This window comes from Boleophthalmus pectinirostris, unplaced genomic scaffold (genome assembly GCF_026225935.1).
Source record: "Boleophthalmus pectinirostris isolate CB_2022bp ecotype Guang Dong unplaced genomic scaffold, ASM2622593v1 HiC_scaffold_16, whole genome shotgun sequence".
In the NCBI taxonomy this organism is placed as follows: Eukaryota; Metazoa; Chordata; class Actinopteri; order Gobiiformes; family Gobiidae; genus Boleophthalmus; species Boleophthalmus pectinirostris.
Window position 1 is genome coordinate 33,075,874 of NW_026571095.1, and position 15,898 is coordinate 33,091,771.

At 39.4% G+C, this 15,898-nt stretch overlaps 1 protein-coding gene across 2 annotated transcripts; it reads left to right on the plus strand.

Annotated features, from left to right (window-relative positions):
- Positions 1 to 726: 726 nt before the first annotated feature.
- ift57 (intraflagellar transport 57 homolog (Chlamydomonas)) lies at positions 727 to 14,280 on the plus strand. 2 transcript variants are annotated; one of them, XM_055151470.1, is made up of 11 exons: positions 727 to 1,238; positions 4,138 to 4,312; positions 5,765 to 5,883; positions 5,971 to 6,061; positions 8,331 to 8,399; positions 8,479 to 8,604; positions 9,839 to 9,910; positions 10,933 to 11,064; positions 12,764 to 12,826; positions 12,918 to 12,984; positions 13,084 to 14,280. In XM_055151470.1, exons 1-11 carry the CDS (start codon positions 1,087 to 1,089, stop codon positions 13,257 to 13,259), a joined length of 1,242 nt encoding a protein of 413 aa, XP_055007445.1. In that variant the 5' UTR covers positions 727 to 1,086; the 3' UTR covers positions 13,260 to 14,280. The 2 variants fall into 2 exon arrangements, with proteins under 2 accessions (XP_055007445.1, XP_055007446.1); XM_055151471.1 differs by having other exon boundaries at positions 8,482 to 8,604.
- Positions 14,281 to 15,898: the final 1,618 nt, after the last annotated feature.

Here is a 15,898-nt window from a genome sequence, read left to right on the forward strand (position 1 = left end):
GTGATGTATATGAAATTTATAGGGTTACTAGAGTTTCAAAATTCAAAACTAGGACACACCCGGACTGGGATGTTGGTATAAATGGTATAAATAAAACTGCGAAAAGACAATGTAAGACTGCACATTCTTGTGCCAGTCATAATCTGTCGTTGCAGTTTTTGCTTTATGGTCATTAGCAAACACAGTTTTCTGTATTTTTGGCCAAACATATGACAATTTATGATTAGTCAAGATTTGTGATAGTCAAAAATTGTGATAGTCCTGGTTTAGACTTGATGTAGACCTGGTTTTGTCTTAGTTTAGTCCTAGTTTAGATCAAATTTGTCAAAAAAAAATACAGATATCTGGGACATTTCTTGTATAAAACGAGAATAAATCACTGGTTTTGTGTAAATCTGCTGGGACAGGAGACACAGAGCTCAAAAGTGGGACTGTCCTGGGTAAATAGGGACATCTGGTCATCATCTGGTATCTAAACAGGACTCAAATCAGGACTAAAGCAGAGTAAACACAACAATAGATTTCCAAATGAATAAGAAACAAGTACAAGCACATCAAATATCTACACATTTACAGTGATGTATGTGTAATTATTTCCTTTCCCTTTGGTTTAAATGTTTTTTGGCTGTGGATAAGTGTTTTGTTTTTTTTTTTTTCATTGTAATGTGCAGTTGCCCGGGGTGTCCAGCAGGGGGCGGTAATTCACTGTCATTAGTTCTACTGCTACATCCGCTCGTGTTGCTCCGATGTTCTCTGACGAATAATGACATTTAATCAGAAAATACGGACGCTTTGATTAGTTCATGCAGACCGGCGTTTAGTTTAACTCTTATTTACTGAATTACGGAGTTACGCTGGAAAGTAGAGACTCTGGAGGTACTTTTTTTTTTGCCAGAAGCTAACACTAGCCGAGTTCATTAGCATTAGCTCTGCGTCGTTGCCCCTGACAACCGAGCCAAGCCAAACGCGTCCTGTTAGCTCTGCGGCTAACGCGGCTAACGAGGATAAACACGGCGGAGTGCGGCTGATCGCTGCCTGAATGTGACCCCCGAGCCCCGGCCCCGAGTCTGTGAGCACCGCGGGGCGATGGCGGAGGACGGGCGGCGGGGAGAGGAGGAGGACCGCGGCCCTGGAGCGGTGCACCAGGTGTTTGTGGTGATGGAGAATCTGCTGGAGAAACTCAAACTGCTGCGCTACGAAGAGCTGCTGGTCCGGCACAACATGAAGCCCCTGTCCCGGTGAGTGAAGCCCCTGTCCAGGTGAGTGAAGCCCCTGTCCAGGTGAGTGAAGCCCCTGTCCAGTGAAGCCCCTGTCCACCCCAGCCCCTGTCCAGTGAAAGCCCCTGTGAGGTCTAAAACCAGGTCTGTAAAACCAAGTCTAAAACAGGACTTAAACCAGGTCTAAACCAGGACTAAAACAGGTCTAAAACCAGGTCTAAAACCAGGACTAAAACAGGACTAAAACAGGACTAAAACCAGGACTGAAACAGGACTAAAACCAGGACTATACCAGGTCTAAAACCAGGACTAAAACGAGGACTAAACCAGGACTAAACCAGGACTAAACCAGAACTAAACCAGGACTAAACCAGGTCTTAAAACAGGACTAAAACCAGGACTAAAACAGGACTAAACCAGGTCTAAAACCAGGACTAAACCAAGACTAAAACCAGGAATAAACCAGGTCTAAACCATTTCTAAACCATGTCTAAAACCAGGTCTAAAACCAGATCTAAAACCAGGTCTAAAACCAGGTCTAAAACCAGGACAAAACCAGGACAAATCCAGGTCTAAACAATATGACACCTAACAGTAGGGTGGACATACTTTAAAGCAGCAGTGATCTCATGTAAACATTTCTCTATCAATAATATTTTCAATACGGTTAAGGAAAGACTGGACTTTTTATTTTCTTTTATCAGATAAAACAAAATCTCTTAGGTTAAGATCCTCGTCTTTGCTTCTCTACAGTAAACAAAAGTCTGTTCATGGAGACTTGGGCTCAACAGACAATTTGAAGAGAACAGACATGAATTTTCAGGATGTGGTCGCGACATTCATGTAGTTTTAAAAAGCACGACAATATCAAGTAATCCAAAGTATTCAGATTACATTACTCACTTTAAGTAATTTAATGGATTATGTTACAAACTACATATGTAATCTGTAATCTGTAGGGGAATACATTTTAAAAGTAACCTTCCCAGCACTGCCCACATCGTGAAGCCCCTGTCCCAGTGAGTGGCCCCGGGGCTCGGCCTGATCATGGAGAGGACCACCAGACCTGCCATCGCCGCCTCTACCATCAATCTGTTCTATTATGACATGGTCCTTATGCACTAGAAAGTTGGACTCGGTTACTATGGACTAAACAAAACCTAAACCAAGTGAATACAGGACTAAACCAAGACCTGATCCAACACAAACCAAGGGTGTTTTTACATTTGCACTGAACACCAAACAATAAACCTAAACTAGACTAGATCAAGTCTGGTGCATCAGGAATAAACTGTCTTCAAACCTGAACTAAACAAGTGTGAATGCTCCCTAAATCTAAATCAGAGCTAAAAACGAATTAAAACTGGTCTGGCGTTGACTTGGTTTGAATTTATTGATGTAGATTTGGTTTATTTCTGGTCTAGTATTGGTTTAGTTCTGAGTTTAGTCCCAGTTTAGTCCCCGAATTTGATGTGGTGATTGTGAAGTGTGAACACGCCAAACAAAGTCCAAACTATTCCAAATTCAGTACTAAAATGGTCTAATCCAGGTCAAAATCAGGACTATTCCGACCGTTAATTGTGATCTTGGGTCATTTCCTCAATAAAAATTGCAGTTACAATTTAACTTCTAATCTGATAAATATAAGAAGCAGATGATATTTGACTGACATGTGGAGAGAGACATTTACAGGCACATATTTGGACTTTTTAGTGTATCGACTATCAGCCTTAAATCTCCAGCATAGACGGACATGTTTTTTAAATCAATCTGCTGCTTAAAAATGCACAAAGTTTTATATTAACCCTTTAATGCAAGGATAGCTGTAGAAAATATGACTATACAGCTCCCTTATAGGTTTATGGTTTAAAAAAGGGCTCAGTTTGATCAATTTGTAGTCAATAAAAGTTATATACTTCAGCAGTGGCCATGAAAAAAAAAAACATATCGATCTATCTGTATTCCTGATGCATTGTTAAATTACCGTTTGACTCTTGTGATCACGATAATAACTACACTAGTGTTGTCACGATACAAAAAATTCTAACTTGATTTTGATACTAAGGAGTAGACCTGATACTCAACACCATGATTATTAAAAAACACTTTTTCTTTCGTCAGTATAATAGGATTTTCAACATTTAAATAATAGTATATTCTTTTCTATTCCCATGTGGTCTTATATTTGTGTAATTCCTCAGTGGTCCAGGTAGGTTCCACAGTGGTCCATGGGCATATAGTAGTTTATGTGCTCATATACTTATACTCTGAAACAGCTCAAGATCATTCTAAAGCTATTGCTCAGAATGTTCATAATTGCTGCTCTCGAGCTTTTAAAATGTTCATTTTAACCTTGTCTAAATGATCCTGGTGTTTTTAGACTTAGACTTAGATTTAGACAAACTTTATTGATCCAAAAGGGAAATTATTTGGACACAGGAGCTCACACATCACAATATAATATAATAACAAAGAGTAAAAAATATAAATGGTAATAATAGATTCTAAATGAGTAGCAAAGACAGGAAGAAATTGGTGTCAAATAAGGCATAATTATATAAATGTACACTGCAAATTTCTCTGATCTGGCCAAGATTTAAAAACTTAGATCAGGTTATTCATCTTGTTTTCAGATTTATTATTTACTTACTAGTTCTGAGATGCTTAATTCTAGTTTAGAGGGAGTTAATTCACTACTTTTAAGCCATTCTCTCATAGATTTAAGTGTTTATATCTTAAATTTTGTCCAAGCTTTAATCAATTCCTGTTTTCTAGTTGCTTATGGAACTCCAAATTCGCTCCTATAACTGTAAGCCTTCATTTGACTGGAGTCGAGTGCTATGTTAGACGTCACACTCCCTTTAGTCCACTTCTGTATACAGTCTTATTTAACCCGTGCCTCTGTCCCGTGTTGTTGCAGACATTACTTTGTGTCCAGTCCGTACCTGGTGGCAAACCCGGGGGAGCAGTTCTTCATGTTCTCCGTGCTGGCGGCGTGGCTCTTGAACGCGGCTGGGCGGAACTTCACAGAACCGCAGGAGTTTGACGAGCCCAACGCCACCGTGTCCAACATCCTGGCAGAGCTACGGACGTTTGTACGTGAGACACACTGACCGCACTCCAAGCACACACTGACCGCGCACTATACACACACTAACCACACTCTACACTGCAAAAAAAGATTGGCCAAAATTTTAGATATAAACACTTAAATCTATCAGAAAATGACTTAAAAGTAGTGAATTAACTCCCTCTACACTAGAATTAAGCAGTCTCAGAACTAGTAAATAGATAGTAAATCTGAAAACAAAATGAATAACCTGATATATGTTTTAAAATCTTGGTCAGATCAGAGAAATTTGCAGTGTAACCACACAGTAACCACTGATATTTTGTTTTGAGTGACCTGCAAAATACACATAAAATGTAGTTAATATGATTAACTGAGATTCAGGAGCAGGACCACGCCTCAGCCGCCCTCTCCTCTCACCAGCAAACCACAACTTACCTCGACCACGCCTCTAATTTCCCAGAAGCCTGTATGTAGCAGCCTTTCCCATCATCCCAGTTTGTCTCGGCGAACTCAACCCCACCCTCCCATCACCTATTTTGTCTTTCAGTCATAAGACCCCTACAAAGGGGGGTCCCGTTCCGACTGAGCCAATTACAGATTGAGACGGAGCCCCCACCCACAGTCTCAACCCAGCCATCTCTGCCTCGCTTCGTACATTATCAATATACTTCTTCGCACTGTCGTTGTTGGCGTGGTCCTAGCTAGTGAAACTTTATTTGAACAATCTTTGAAAGACATTACTGCTGAAACTGTGACTACACTGCTCTCTTATGAGTTGGTGGTGACAAAAACACTGTGGGTGGGTTTTTCGTAAATTTAAATTATATAATTTGGGGTAAAAAAATCTAAATCCGCCATATAAACCTTCCCAAAAATATCACCAGAGCTCATTGGTCATTGGTTGCTCTGGATTCGAAACAATCAGTCCTGGCATCAGTCATGAAAAAAAACTCATATCAATCGATCTTTAGTGCTTTGTTTCGTTGTTAAAATCCACTGATCATCAAACCAGCAAGATTTCGGAAAAATGTAGTTGTGAGCATTATGACTGTGATTCGATTTGCAACCAGTGTTTTAAGATTCTGTTCAAAGTTCACATTTTAAACATCTCCAGAGGAATTTACAAAAAGACTTAAACATGAAACAAGAATCACATTTCTGAACATGTTTGTACAGATTTAAACTACAGGGTTTGCAGCTTTTATGCAGAACAAGACAGGAGATTCTTGTTTGTGAAGGAAATTATGGTAATTTGAGTAAGTCTTTAAGATTTGCTCATGGCGTCTGTTCATATTATAGCCATTTTCATTCAGTTACGATTCATCTTGCAGCTCTACATCAAACCACACCTACACCACAGCACATAGGAATAAATGAATGTGTATACATAGAAACACAAAAACCCAGGATACTCAAAAAACCTTTATTATTTTTAAGTGTCTCTCTGTGTGTGTGTCTGTGTTTGTGCTCTCAGGGGGTGAAGGTGGACTTTCCTCCCTCTAAGCTCAAATCTGGCTCTGGAGAGCAGGTGTGCTTCGTGCTCGACCGATTGGCTGAAGAGGCGCTCAAGAGGCGGGGCTTCTCCTTCAAGCGGTGCGTTCAGGGAGGGGGCAGAGTGTGGGAGACTGGAGCACGCTGCTTTGGGATCTACATGTGTTTGTGTTTGTGTGCTGTGTTTAGGCCCGTGTACCCCACAGAGGTCACAGAGGAAGACGAGCAGCTGGAGGAAGACGCAGAGATGAACCTGAGCCGAGCCGAAGACGAGGTCATGGTGCGTTCACAGACATGCAGCTCATTATAATCATTTAAAGCAGTGGTCCTCAACCTTTTTTGCGCCACGGACCGGTTTTATGTCCAACAATATTTCACGGACCGAGGGGGGGGGTTAGGATCAGATGGTCAGATAGGTCCAGATACTCCGTCCTCAATGTGCTGGTTCCAGACGTGGCGAGTAAGATCAGTGCGCAATGAACTGCGTGCTGGACCCGTGCGGTGAAAGTGAGAATGTGCAGTGGACTACAGGTCTGGGTGGGCTGCTCTGATCCTGCGGCTGGTTCCGAGGTGGTGCAAAACATCCGGACAGAAGCAGAAATCTTTTTTTTTTTTTTTTTTATAATAATTTTTATTTGCAAACTACATAGATTACAACAAATAGGAACCAAACGACATACAAGATACAAGACAGACATTACGACTGAACATTACATACAAATAGGAACAAAGATGACAGGGGTTGGTGACAGTGTGAACCTTATGTGCGTGTCTGTGTGTGTGCGTGTCTGTGTGTGTGTGTATATGCGTGCGTGTCTGTGTGTGTGTGTGTATGTGTGTGTATACGCGTGTGTATGTATGTGTGCCGGGGGGGATAGACAGGCTATGCGGATGATTTAATGTTGACCTGTATTATTGCTATTTAATTTGAGTATTGAAAATTTGTTAAGTGTGTGTTGGCATTTTGCCTCAGATCCCCACTGAAGTGGGAGCAGGCCAAGCCACACTCATGCCCACCAAGGCGGGTGCGGGGGCCACCCCCAGGGCTCCGCACGTGGTCGCCCATCGACCAGGCCGGCCCACCCCCCAGCAGAAATCTGATTTGGTTCATTATATATTATTTTGAGCGTCTGTCCTCCGTGTGCTTCGGTCTTCCCGGGAAAAGCGCTTCCAGGGCAGCCGCAGGGTCTTAAAAGTCTTAAAAAGGTCTTAAATTTTATGTCCCTAAATTAAGGCCTTAAAAAGTCTTAAATTATGTTGTCCAAGTCTTATTTTTTTACAAAGGTCTTAAATTTCATTAGCCTATTTTTTTTGTTTACTCAACTGCAGTGCAAATGTTAAATGGATTGAGGAACAAAAAAAAATAAAACAATGTGAAATCATGTAACGTGAATGAATGTCTAATTTGGAGTATGTGCAAACAATACTCTGGTTTCTAACGATGAGTAAACAATCAGTAGACGTTGGATGGATCTTGGGGAAGTGTCGGTTTAATCCACAGTGGCTCTTCGATTCTAGATATAGTACCGTTGTTGGTTGGTCATTATTAGAATTGGATCTGGTGTTTTTTCGCCCGCATAATGGGTGCGATGCTGGTCTTAATTTTAATTTTAGTGGTCTGTAAAAGGTCTTTAAAAAGTCTTAAATTTGGGGTAGTCAAACCTGGGGATACGCTGGCTTCTCAGGCCGAGGCACCTAACATCACTCCCTGCTCCAGGTCATCTGAGTCCGGGGAACATAGGTACACATCCCCAATTTTGAGTCACTATGGAGCGACACATTCGCACATTGGTACTTGCTCTGATCTTCATATTGCATGTGTTGGCCATTGTTGACAAAATAATTCGAAAAGCCCATAATTTCAGGCAGAGGAGACACGTATCCCCTCCAATGATGCATTTAGAATAGTTTGTTTGGACCTAATATCCTGGTTTATTCTTGGTTTTAGTCTTGGTTTAGTTCTGGTTTAGTCCTGGTTTTGGTTCTGATTTAGTCTTGGTTTTAGTTCTGGTTTATTTCTGGTTTAGTCCTGGTTTTAGTTCTGGTTTAGTCCTGGTTTTAGTTCTGGTTTAGTCCTGGTTTAGTCCTGGCTTTGGTTCTTGTTTAGTCCTGGTTTTGGTTCTGGTTTAGAGACGTGGCCTGTGGGGCACAGTCCGCACAGAGTATGGGAAGGGGGGACAGGGGGGTTCACTTTCGCGACCCGTTACCAAATGACCCACGACCCGGACCTGGTTCCAGTCTCCGGCCTGGGGTTTGGGAACCCCTGATGTAAAGTTCATATGACGAGTTAGACCTCTGACTTTACTAAAACACAGTTAACATCATCAAAAAAAAACAAAAAGTTGATTTAAACAACACATTTTCAGCAGCCTGTGGTCAATATGAACGTCCATGGTCCTGTTTAAGAGTGTGATTTTCAACAATTTCTTTGGTAAAGTTTTATTTTACTCCTTGGTTGGACCTTCAGTTCTTCATGTCACTGTAGATAAGTCCAGTTTTTAAAGCCCTGTGTGTCTATTTTTGAGTCTGAATGTTGTTTGTGTGTTCAGGAGGAAGCAGAGGACGAAGAGGAGGACGTGATGGACCTGGACGCTCTCAAACTGCGCTCCACTCACAAGGTAAGATCTGCACGTCTCGGTGGAAGCTTCTCAGATCTGCTCAGATGTTCTCCTCACGATGCTTCTGTGCGTCCGGCAGCAGGAGCACGAGTCCCGTCTGAAGCCCGATGAGATCCTGGAGTCTACGGTGGACGCAGCCGAGTGGAACCTGGAGGTGGAGAGGGTCCTGCCTCAGCTCAAAGTCACCATCCGCACGGACAATAAGGTCTGCACCCGCCACAGCTCAGGTTCACTGGAGGCTCTGGACAAACCTGAGAGCTTCAGCTTTACTCTGTCTACATCAGTCGTTAAGCATAGGCCCTACGTTTAAAAATTGTGGGAGGCTCAATGTAACTGTAGGAAAAATATCTTCATGAGCTTTTCTAGATTTTATTTTTCAAAGTAACAATAATCTTACGTAATACATGGTAGAACTTTACTGATCCTACGGTGAAGAATCTGTTATGACAGCTCCTAATCCACAAGTGCAGTTAATAAGAAAACAAATAAATTATATATCCAAAAATACTGATACAATAATACAACAATACTGAAGGTACTGTTTATATTTGAGTTCATCTTCACATAGATTTTTTATTTTTTTTTAAATTGTGGTGGGGAAAAGATAATGATAAATAAAAATAAATATAAATAAAATAATGATAAATAATCTCTTTAAGGTCAGATTATTTATGGTGGAGGAGTTTCAATCCATTTTAATAGAAAAATTACTGCTTTTACATGTTGGCATGTTGAAGCTCAAATCTTTCTATATGCGGCAGAAAAAAGGGCACATGTAGGTATTAAATTGACCTTATACAACTGAGCAGATGTTGGGACTTTTGGATTCATGATAGTGACAAGGTCGGTGCATCCTGAATACTTTATCTATTATCTAGTATTTCCTAATCAGACTGGTGCCACCTAGTGCCTCCGCTCAATTTAATTTCTCTCCAGTGACTAGGTCAGGAATCAGAATACACTAGACGGTTTACATGAACTAAACCCCAGAAGTTGTAGACCGTGCACCGACCAATCAGTGAAGAGCTGTGAAGCCATGACGTCAAACTCAAGCACCTGTCCATGTCCCTTTTGTGGTATAACACAACAGTAAACAAAGCGTCGAGATGGATGTAGACGAAGAGAGACATTCTGTGTTGGTAGCGATTCCCGAGATCGAGGATTTAAAGCCGGAACAAAGAGAATGTTTTGGTGAATTTTATCAAGGGGAAAGACGTTATTGTCTTTTTTCCTACAGGATTTGGCGCATTACATGTGTCACGAACAAATAGCAGCGATTGGTTAAATAAAAAAAGTACCCACCTACTGTCGAGTGAACAAATCCTCATGCTGTGAGGTCAGATGGTTTCCATGAAGGGCACAATGTCAGTGTGAACTGTGAGCTGGAGTTGTTCTACTGTTTGTGCTGTCGTTGTTCATGTGTGGTTTTATGTGCACAGGACTGGAGGATCCACGTGGACCAGATGCACCAGCACAAAGAGGGCATCAACTCCTCCCTGACAGACGCCAAGGTGTGAGAACACTGCCCCCTGCTGGGCCCCGTCACTCCCCAATCTGAGTCACTTTTTGTGTTAGCATTTGAACTCTGCAGTGCAGTGGGGTTTAGATAGTGACCATTCAGATGAGAGAGAGGCATTTTAGGTTTAAAAAGCTCAAAACAGAAAAACACTGAGTTTAGTGTTCTGTTTAATACATGTTTGTTTATTAGGTTTTACAGCAGGTATGAGATTTTACATGCCTATTTTTGAAAACAAACGTTCGGAAACTTTCTTTACGTAAACTTCTACTTTCTTTATTTAAAGGTTCTTTATTACACAAAATTGACTCTTTTGAGATTTAAACCATGTTCTAATGCTGTTGTCTCATCAAAATCATAACCAGAATTGTGTTTGTTTCATTCACACGTTTGAGTAACTCTTTATTATTAATCTATATCTCCAAAGCTCAAAAAATGCTCGGTTCCACTTTGTAAGACAAGGGAAGGCGAGTTTATTTTTATGGCACAATTTGTACACAAATTAATTCAAAGTGGTTTAATAAGAAATGCATTAAAATCACAATATAAACAAATCAAAATGTAAATAATCATCATAAAATTAAAAAGAGAGAGACACTAAATAAGAGAGAAAAGTGTGGAATAAAAAATGAAAACCTTTCTGTCAGAACCGTTTTGAGCCTGGAGTCAAAGTAGAGGCCTGTCTCACATCTTCAGGAAGTGTAGTAGTTTTAACAGCTTCTTTTAGCTTTTGTTCATTAGAGATGAACAATTCCAAGTCTGATGTTGTTCAAATGGTTCTACTGAAGGTGTGTGGAGTTTAAAAACACAGTGGAGCACTTCCTGTATCACCACATAACATCACAAAATAGAAAAGTGTGTAGAGCTCAGTCTAAATGTGCAGGATTTGTGTTTTGAACATGCGAGAATGAAACAAAACACAACTCCGGGTCTGTCTGTGATGAAGAAACTACATATAACACAGATCAGAAAATAACGGAATGACAATTTAATTAACTAACTTTATTTACGGCGCAGGGTCACCTGAACAAACTGCAGGAGGACATCAGCAAAACCCTGGAGAAGGTCAGCAGCCGAGAGAAGTACATCAACAACCAGCTGGAAGGACTGATCCAGGAGTACAGGAGCGCGCAGGCCAAGCTCCGAGAGGTCAGTGAACGCACCAGATCAGGTTAGGTCGCTTCATTCGTGCTCCGTAGGTAAATTTGTGTTGCAGATTTGTGAGGCTGGTCCAACATTTCACATTTCATTCATCCACATTGTACAAAATAAACAAATAAAATCACAATTACAAATAAAGTGTTACAGTGCTCCAATGCAGAAAGGTTTTGTTCCATAAATAATTCATTCATTCAACACGCTTGGCTAAAAATAATCAAATAATACGATAAATACCGGTCAAAAGTTTTAGAAGACCCAAATTTTTCCAGTTATTCATTGCAATTCAAGTCGTGCAAGTCCAATGAAGAGCTCAGAATTGTACAAATGTAAAAACTGAACAGACAGAGGTTAAAAAAAAAAGATAAAAGATACAAAACACAAGTCCAAGCTCTGCCAAAACCACCTCAGGAAAAAAGAACAAGAGGGTTCGAAAACCTCATGGAGCTGGTTTTGGATGAACTGGACAGTTATGGAAACTTCTGCAACAGACTTGGGAAGAACTTTCTGAAGAATATTTGATTTCTGTTGTAAAAAGAACGAGCCACGAGTGTGTTCAGCTGTTATATCTGCCAAAGGTCGACACTTTCATCAATCAAAAGTTTAGAATATGTTTTGGTCACAACAGTAAAAAGTAGAAAAACTGTGGTGTTCTAAAACTTTTGACCAGTAGTGTATATATAAAACATGATTTTCCAAGACAGGGTGCTCAAATCGATAGATAAATAGATTACAATTTATTCATAAGAACGATAGCAGCTGGAACAAAGCTCTTTTCAAAATGATTCGTTCTAGATCTTGGGACTAAAAGCCTCTGACCACAGGGAAGCAGCTGAAACTGTGAGTTTAGTGCAGGGGTCTCCAACGTTTTTCCTCTTGTGAGCTACTTTTTGTAAAACGAAAATGCCAGAGAGCTGCTAAATTTAGAGTTTGCCAGAAAATTTGTAAATATAAGAGCCATGGTGAGCTGAAAATGAAGTACAATTAATTCATTCATTTTATTTGTTTGAGACATGTACACCAAAATTCAAAAACAAAAACAAAGAACATGAACATATTTGGGACCTGTTGCTCAAAAGGAGTAGGATGAAGATGTAGAAGTATATTTTTGTTTATGGTCGTACAAACTAATAATAATGTTAAAGTAGGCACAAAGTTTATTGTTTATGATTGTACAAAATAAACAAAAATGAGAATGAAAAATTTAAGGATCAGTCAGTCTATAAAACATAACACATTATCCAGTTATCAGTGCACAAAATTAGGCATCAGAATTATACATTTACAAAGAAAATAGGCATTTAATCAAACAAACTGGAGTTATTCAGCACAATATGTACAATTCAGAAATCCCTGGGTGAGCTACTTGGAAGGGAATGGAGAGCTACAAGTAGGAGACCCCTGGTTTAGAGGATGTTGCACATCTTTTAGAATCCTCTAGGACGTCTGCTGTAACTGTCTTGAGTACAGGGAGTCCAGACCGCTCTGAGGATGGACAGTCTCCTTTTACTTTCCCAACTGATTCAGGGAGTTCTTGTTTTTCGCAGAGATGCTCCCAAACCATGAGATCAGTGTTAAAACTGATTCCATAAACAAAAATGAAAGCAACAACAGCCTGGAATCTGCAGAGGTCTGTCTCTGTTTGTGTCATACCCATCTGTATCAGCGTTTATGTGTATCTGTGTTCCAGGTCAGAGAGCGCTACAAACAGGCAAGCGGAGGAGTCACCGAGAGAACCAGAGTTCTGGCCGAGGTCAGTGAATGCACCAATTGTGACCGTCCTAATGAAATGTATAGTGATAATAATAGAGAGGATGTTGTTGTTTTGTGTTTGTGTGAGACAGATCAGTGAGGAGCTGGAGAAGGTGAAGCAGGAGATGGAGGAGAAGGGCAGCAGCATGTCTGACGGAGGTACTCTCTTTACACTGAAACTCTGTGTGGTACTGTGTGTGCGGACTCGGTTATAACCCTGGTTTCTCTCTTTCTGTCCCCTCTCTGTCCTTCTCTCAGCTCCTGTGGTTCGCATCAAACAGGCGGTGATGAAGCTGAAGCAGGAGACGCAGCAGATGGAGGTGAGGATGGGCGTGGTGGAGCACAGCCTCCTGCAGGCCAAGCTCAAGGAGAAGAGCAACATGACCCGGGACATGCACCACGTCCCCGACAGCGCCACGGGGCCCTTCAGCTGAGAGTTTTTATAAATATATGTTTATTCATTTCATTAGAGATATTAAGTGTCCATTTAGCTATTTACCCGAGTGTAAGCACATCCATATGTCACACATTATATACATATATATACATGCACACCTACACATACATACATATATACATACATACATACTCTGTATTCATTTACCTTATGTTCATAACAATACTCCTTATTTGTTTATATACGCGTGTGGACGCATGCATGCACGCACCCACCCACATACGCACATGCATGCGTGCACACACGCACACATATACATACATATACACATTTAAATCCGTGCACCTATATACATATAGGCACATATACATATATTTCATATATATATATAATATATATATATATAAAAAAAATTTTAACACTTCATATTATAAAGGCAGAGCCTAATATTATATCTATTTGTATTCTCCTTGTGTGTGTATATATACATACATACACACACACATATGTATACATATACACATACATACACACACATACATATTCATATGTACCCACATACATACACACATATATATATATACATATATACACATACATACATATATCTACACTCATATTTTTCCCTTTAATCCCTTCCCCCGATTAATGACCCCTCACCAAACTAAATAAATAAAAATCACATTATGAATTAATAAACACACACATACACATTCATACATATTCACTCACTCACATACACCCATGCACACATCTAAGGAACAGTCTTCCTGAACATGTGAGACAGACTCTTCTGTGATGCTGTTTAAATCCAGGCTCAAAACATTTCTGTTTAACTGTGCATATAACTGAAAGGTTTTCATTCCGCACTCTTCTCTCCAATTTATGTCTCTCTTTTTACATTTTAATCTTCATGATTATTTATGTTTTGATTTGTTTTTATTATGATTTTAATGTATTTCTTATTCTGTAAAGCACTTTGAATTACTTTGTGTACGAATTGTGCTATACAAATAAACTTGCCTTGCCTTGCCTTGCCTAAGGTAGGGTATACATTATCTTGTTTCTTGTATTACCGGTGCCCATAACTCCTCAAATTCCTTCATTTTAAATCACAGTCTTGCTGTTACTCTTTCCATTTCCATCACATCTTTAACCTTTTCCCACCAGTTTTCTTTAGTAGGAGGTTGTGGTTTTAGCCAGGACACAGTTATCATTTTTTTTTGCTATTGAACTTAATATTAAAATAATTTTTCTATTTTTTGAAGATATAGTGGTTGGTACAATACTCAGTATAAATAATTGAAGATCTAAATTTAGTTTTTCTTTACAAATACTTTCAATTTTCTTTTTTACATTCATCCAGTAGTCTCTGATTAGGGGACAATCCCATAATATGTGTGTGTGTCTCCTGTCTGACCACAACCCCTCCAGCATTTGTCAGATTTTGTACTGTATTTTGTTACCTTTGTTGGGACAATAAAATATTGCATCTTGGATTTCCATTCAAACTCTCTCCATGAAATAATGTTGAACATTTTGTGTCCATCTTTAAATGATTTCTCCCAGTTTTCCTCTAATATTGTAATATTTCTTTCCTTTTCCCATTTGTCTTTAATGCCCATATTGTTGTCATCTGTATCAATCTGTAGGGCTTTATATATTTTTGAAATGAGTTTTTTAGTGTTACATGTACTTGTCATTAATAATTCTTCTAGATAATTAGGCTGATTACAAATATATTTCCAATCCTTATGTTTCATAAGATAATTTCTTATTTGTAAAAACTTATAAAAGTCTTGTGCTTTTAAACCAAATTCCTTTTTTAACTGTTCAAAAGATTTCATGTGTTCACCTTCAAAAAGATGCCCGATATAAACCAATCCTTTCTCTTTCCATTTACAAAATACCCCTTCCATTGATGGTGTAAAGTCTGGGTTTAAACCGATTTTAGTGGCCCTACAGATTGAATCAGACATATTTAGTTTTCTTTTTACTATAGTCCATATTCTTAATGTTGCTTTAACCCATTCATTTTTGATTTTTAAATCCTTTTGTAATTTCTTTGTAAGAAATGGTAAAGATTCTAGAGGAACCTTTGGGCAGGAGTTTTGCTCCATTTCCCTCCATCCTGTCTCATCATCCTTATCAGTCCAAACTTTTAGGGCTCTTAGCTGTGATGCCCAATAGTATTTTTTAATGTTGGGTAAGTTTAGGCCACCCTTTTCTTTAGAGCTCTGAAGTAGCTTGTACCGAATTCTTGGTTTTTGATTTCTCCATAAAAAATTTGATATGAGTTTATCTATTTTTACGAAAGTTTCTTTAGAGAGCAGAATGGGTAGGGATTGGAACAAAAACAAAAATTTGGGCAAAACATTCATCCTAATGACTTCTATTCGCCCCATTAATGTCAACGGGAGGATTTCCCATCGTTTCAAATCTGCACTTATTTCTTTTATAACTTTCTCATAATTGGCTTTAAAAAGATGTGATGTATTCTTGGTAATATTAATGCCCAAATATCTAAAGCCCTCATCAGTCCATTTGAATTTAACCTTCTCTTTTGTTTCAGAGGGACATGTACCTGATATACTCATAGCTACTGACTTAGATTCATTAATTACATAACCGGAAATTTCCCCATATTCAATCAGAATGTCATTCAATGTTGGTAAT

What these genes read in the sequence shown, in the direction of transcription:
- ift57 (XM_055151470.1), top strand. Translation starts at nt 1,087, where the DNA reads ATGGCGGAGGACGGGCGGCGGGGAGAGGAGGAGGACCGCGGCCCTGGA. An exon ending in GAACCAGAGTTCTGGCCGAG is followed by an intron (nt 12,827 to 12,917) that starts GTCAGTGAATGC and finishes TGTGTGAGACAG; the next exon opens with ATCAGTGAGGAGCTGGAGAA. An exon ending in CAGCAGCATGTCTGACGGAG is followed by an intron (nt 12,985 to 13,083) that starts GTACTCTCTTTA and finishes TCCTTCTCTCAG; the next exon opens with CTCCTGTGGTTCGCATCAAA.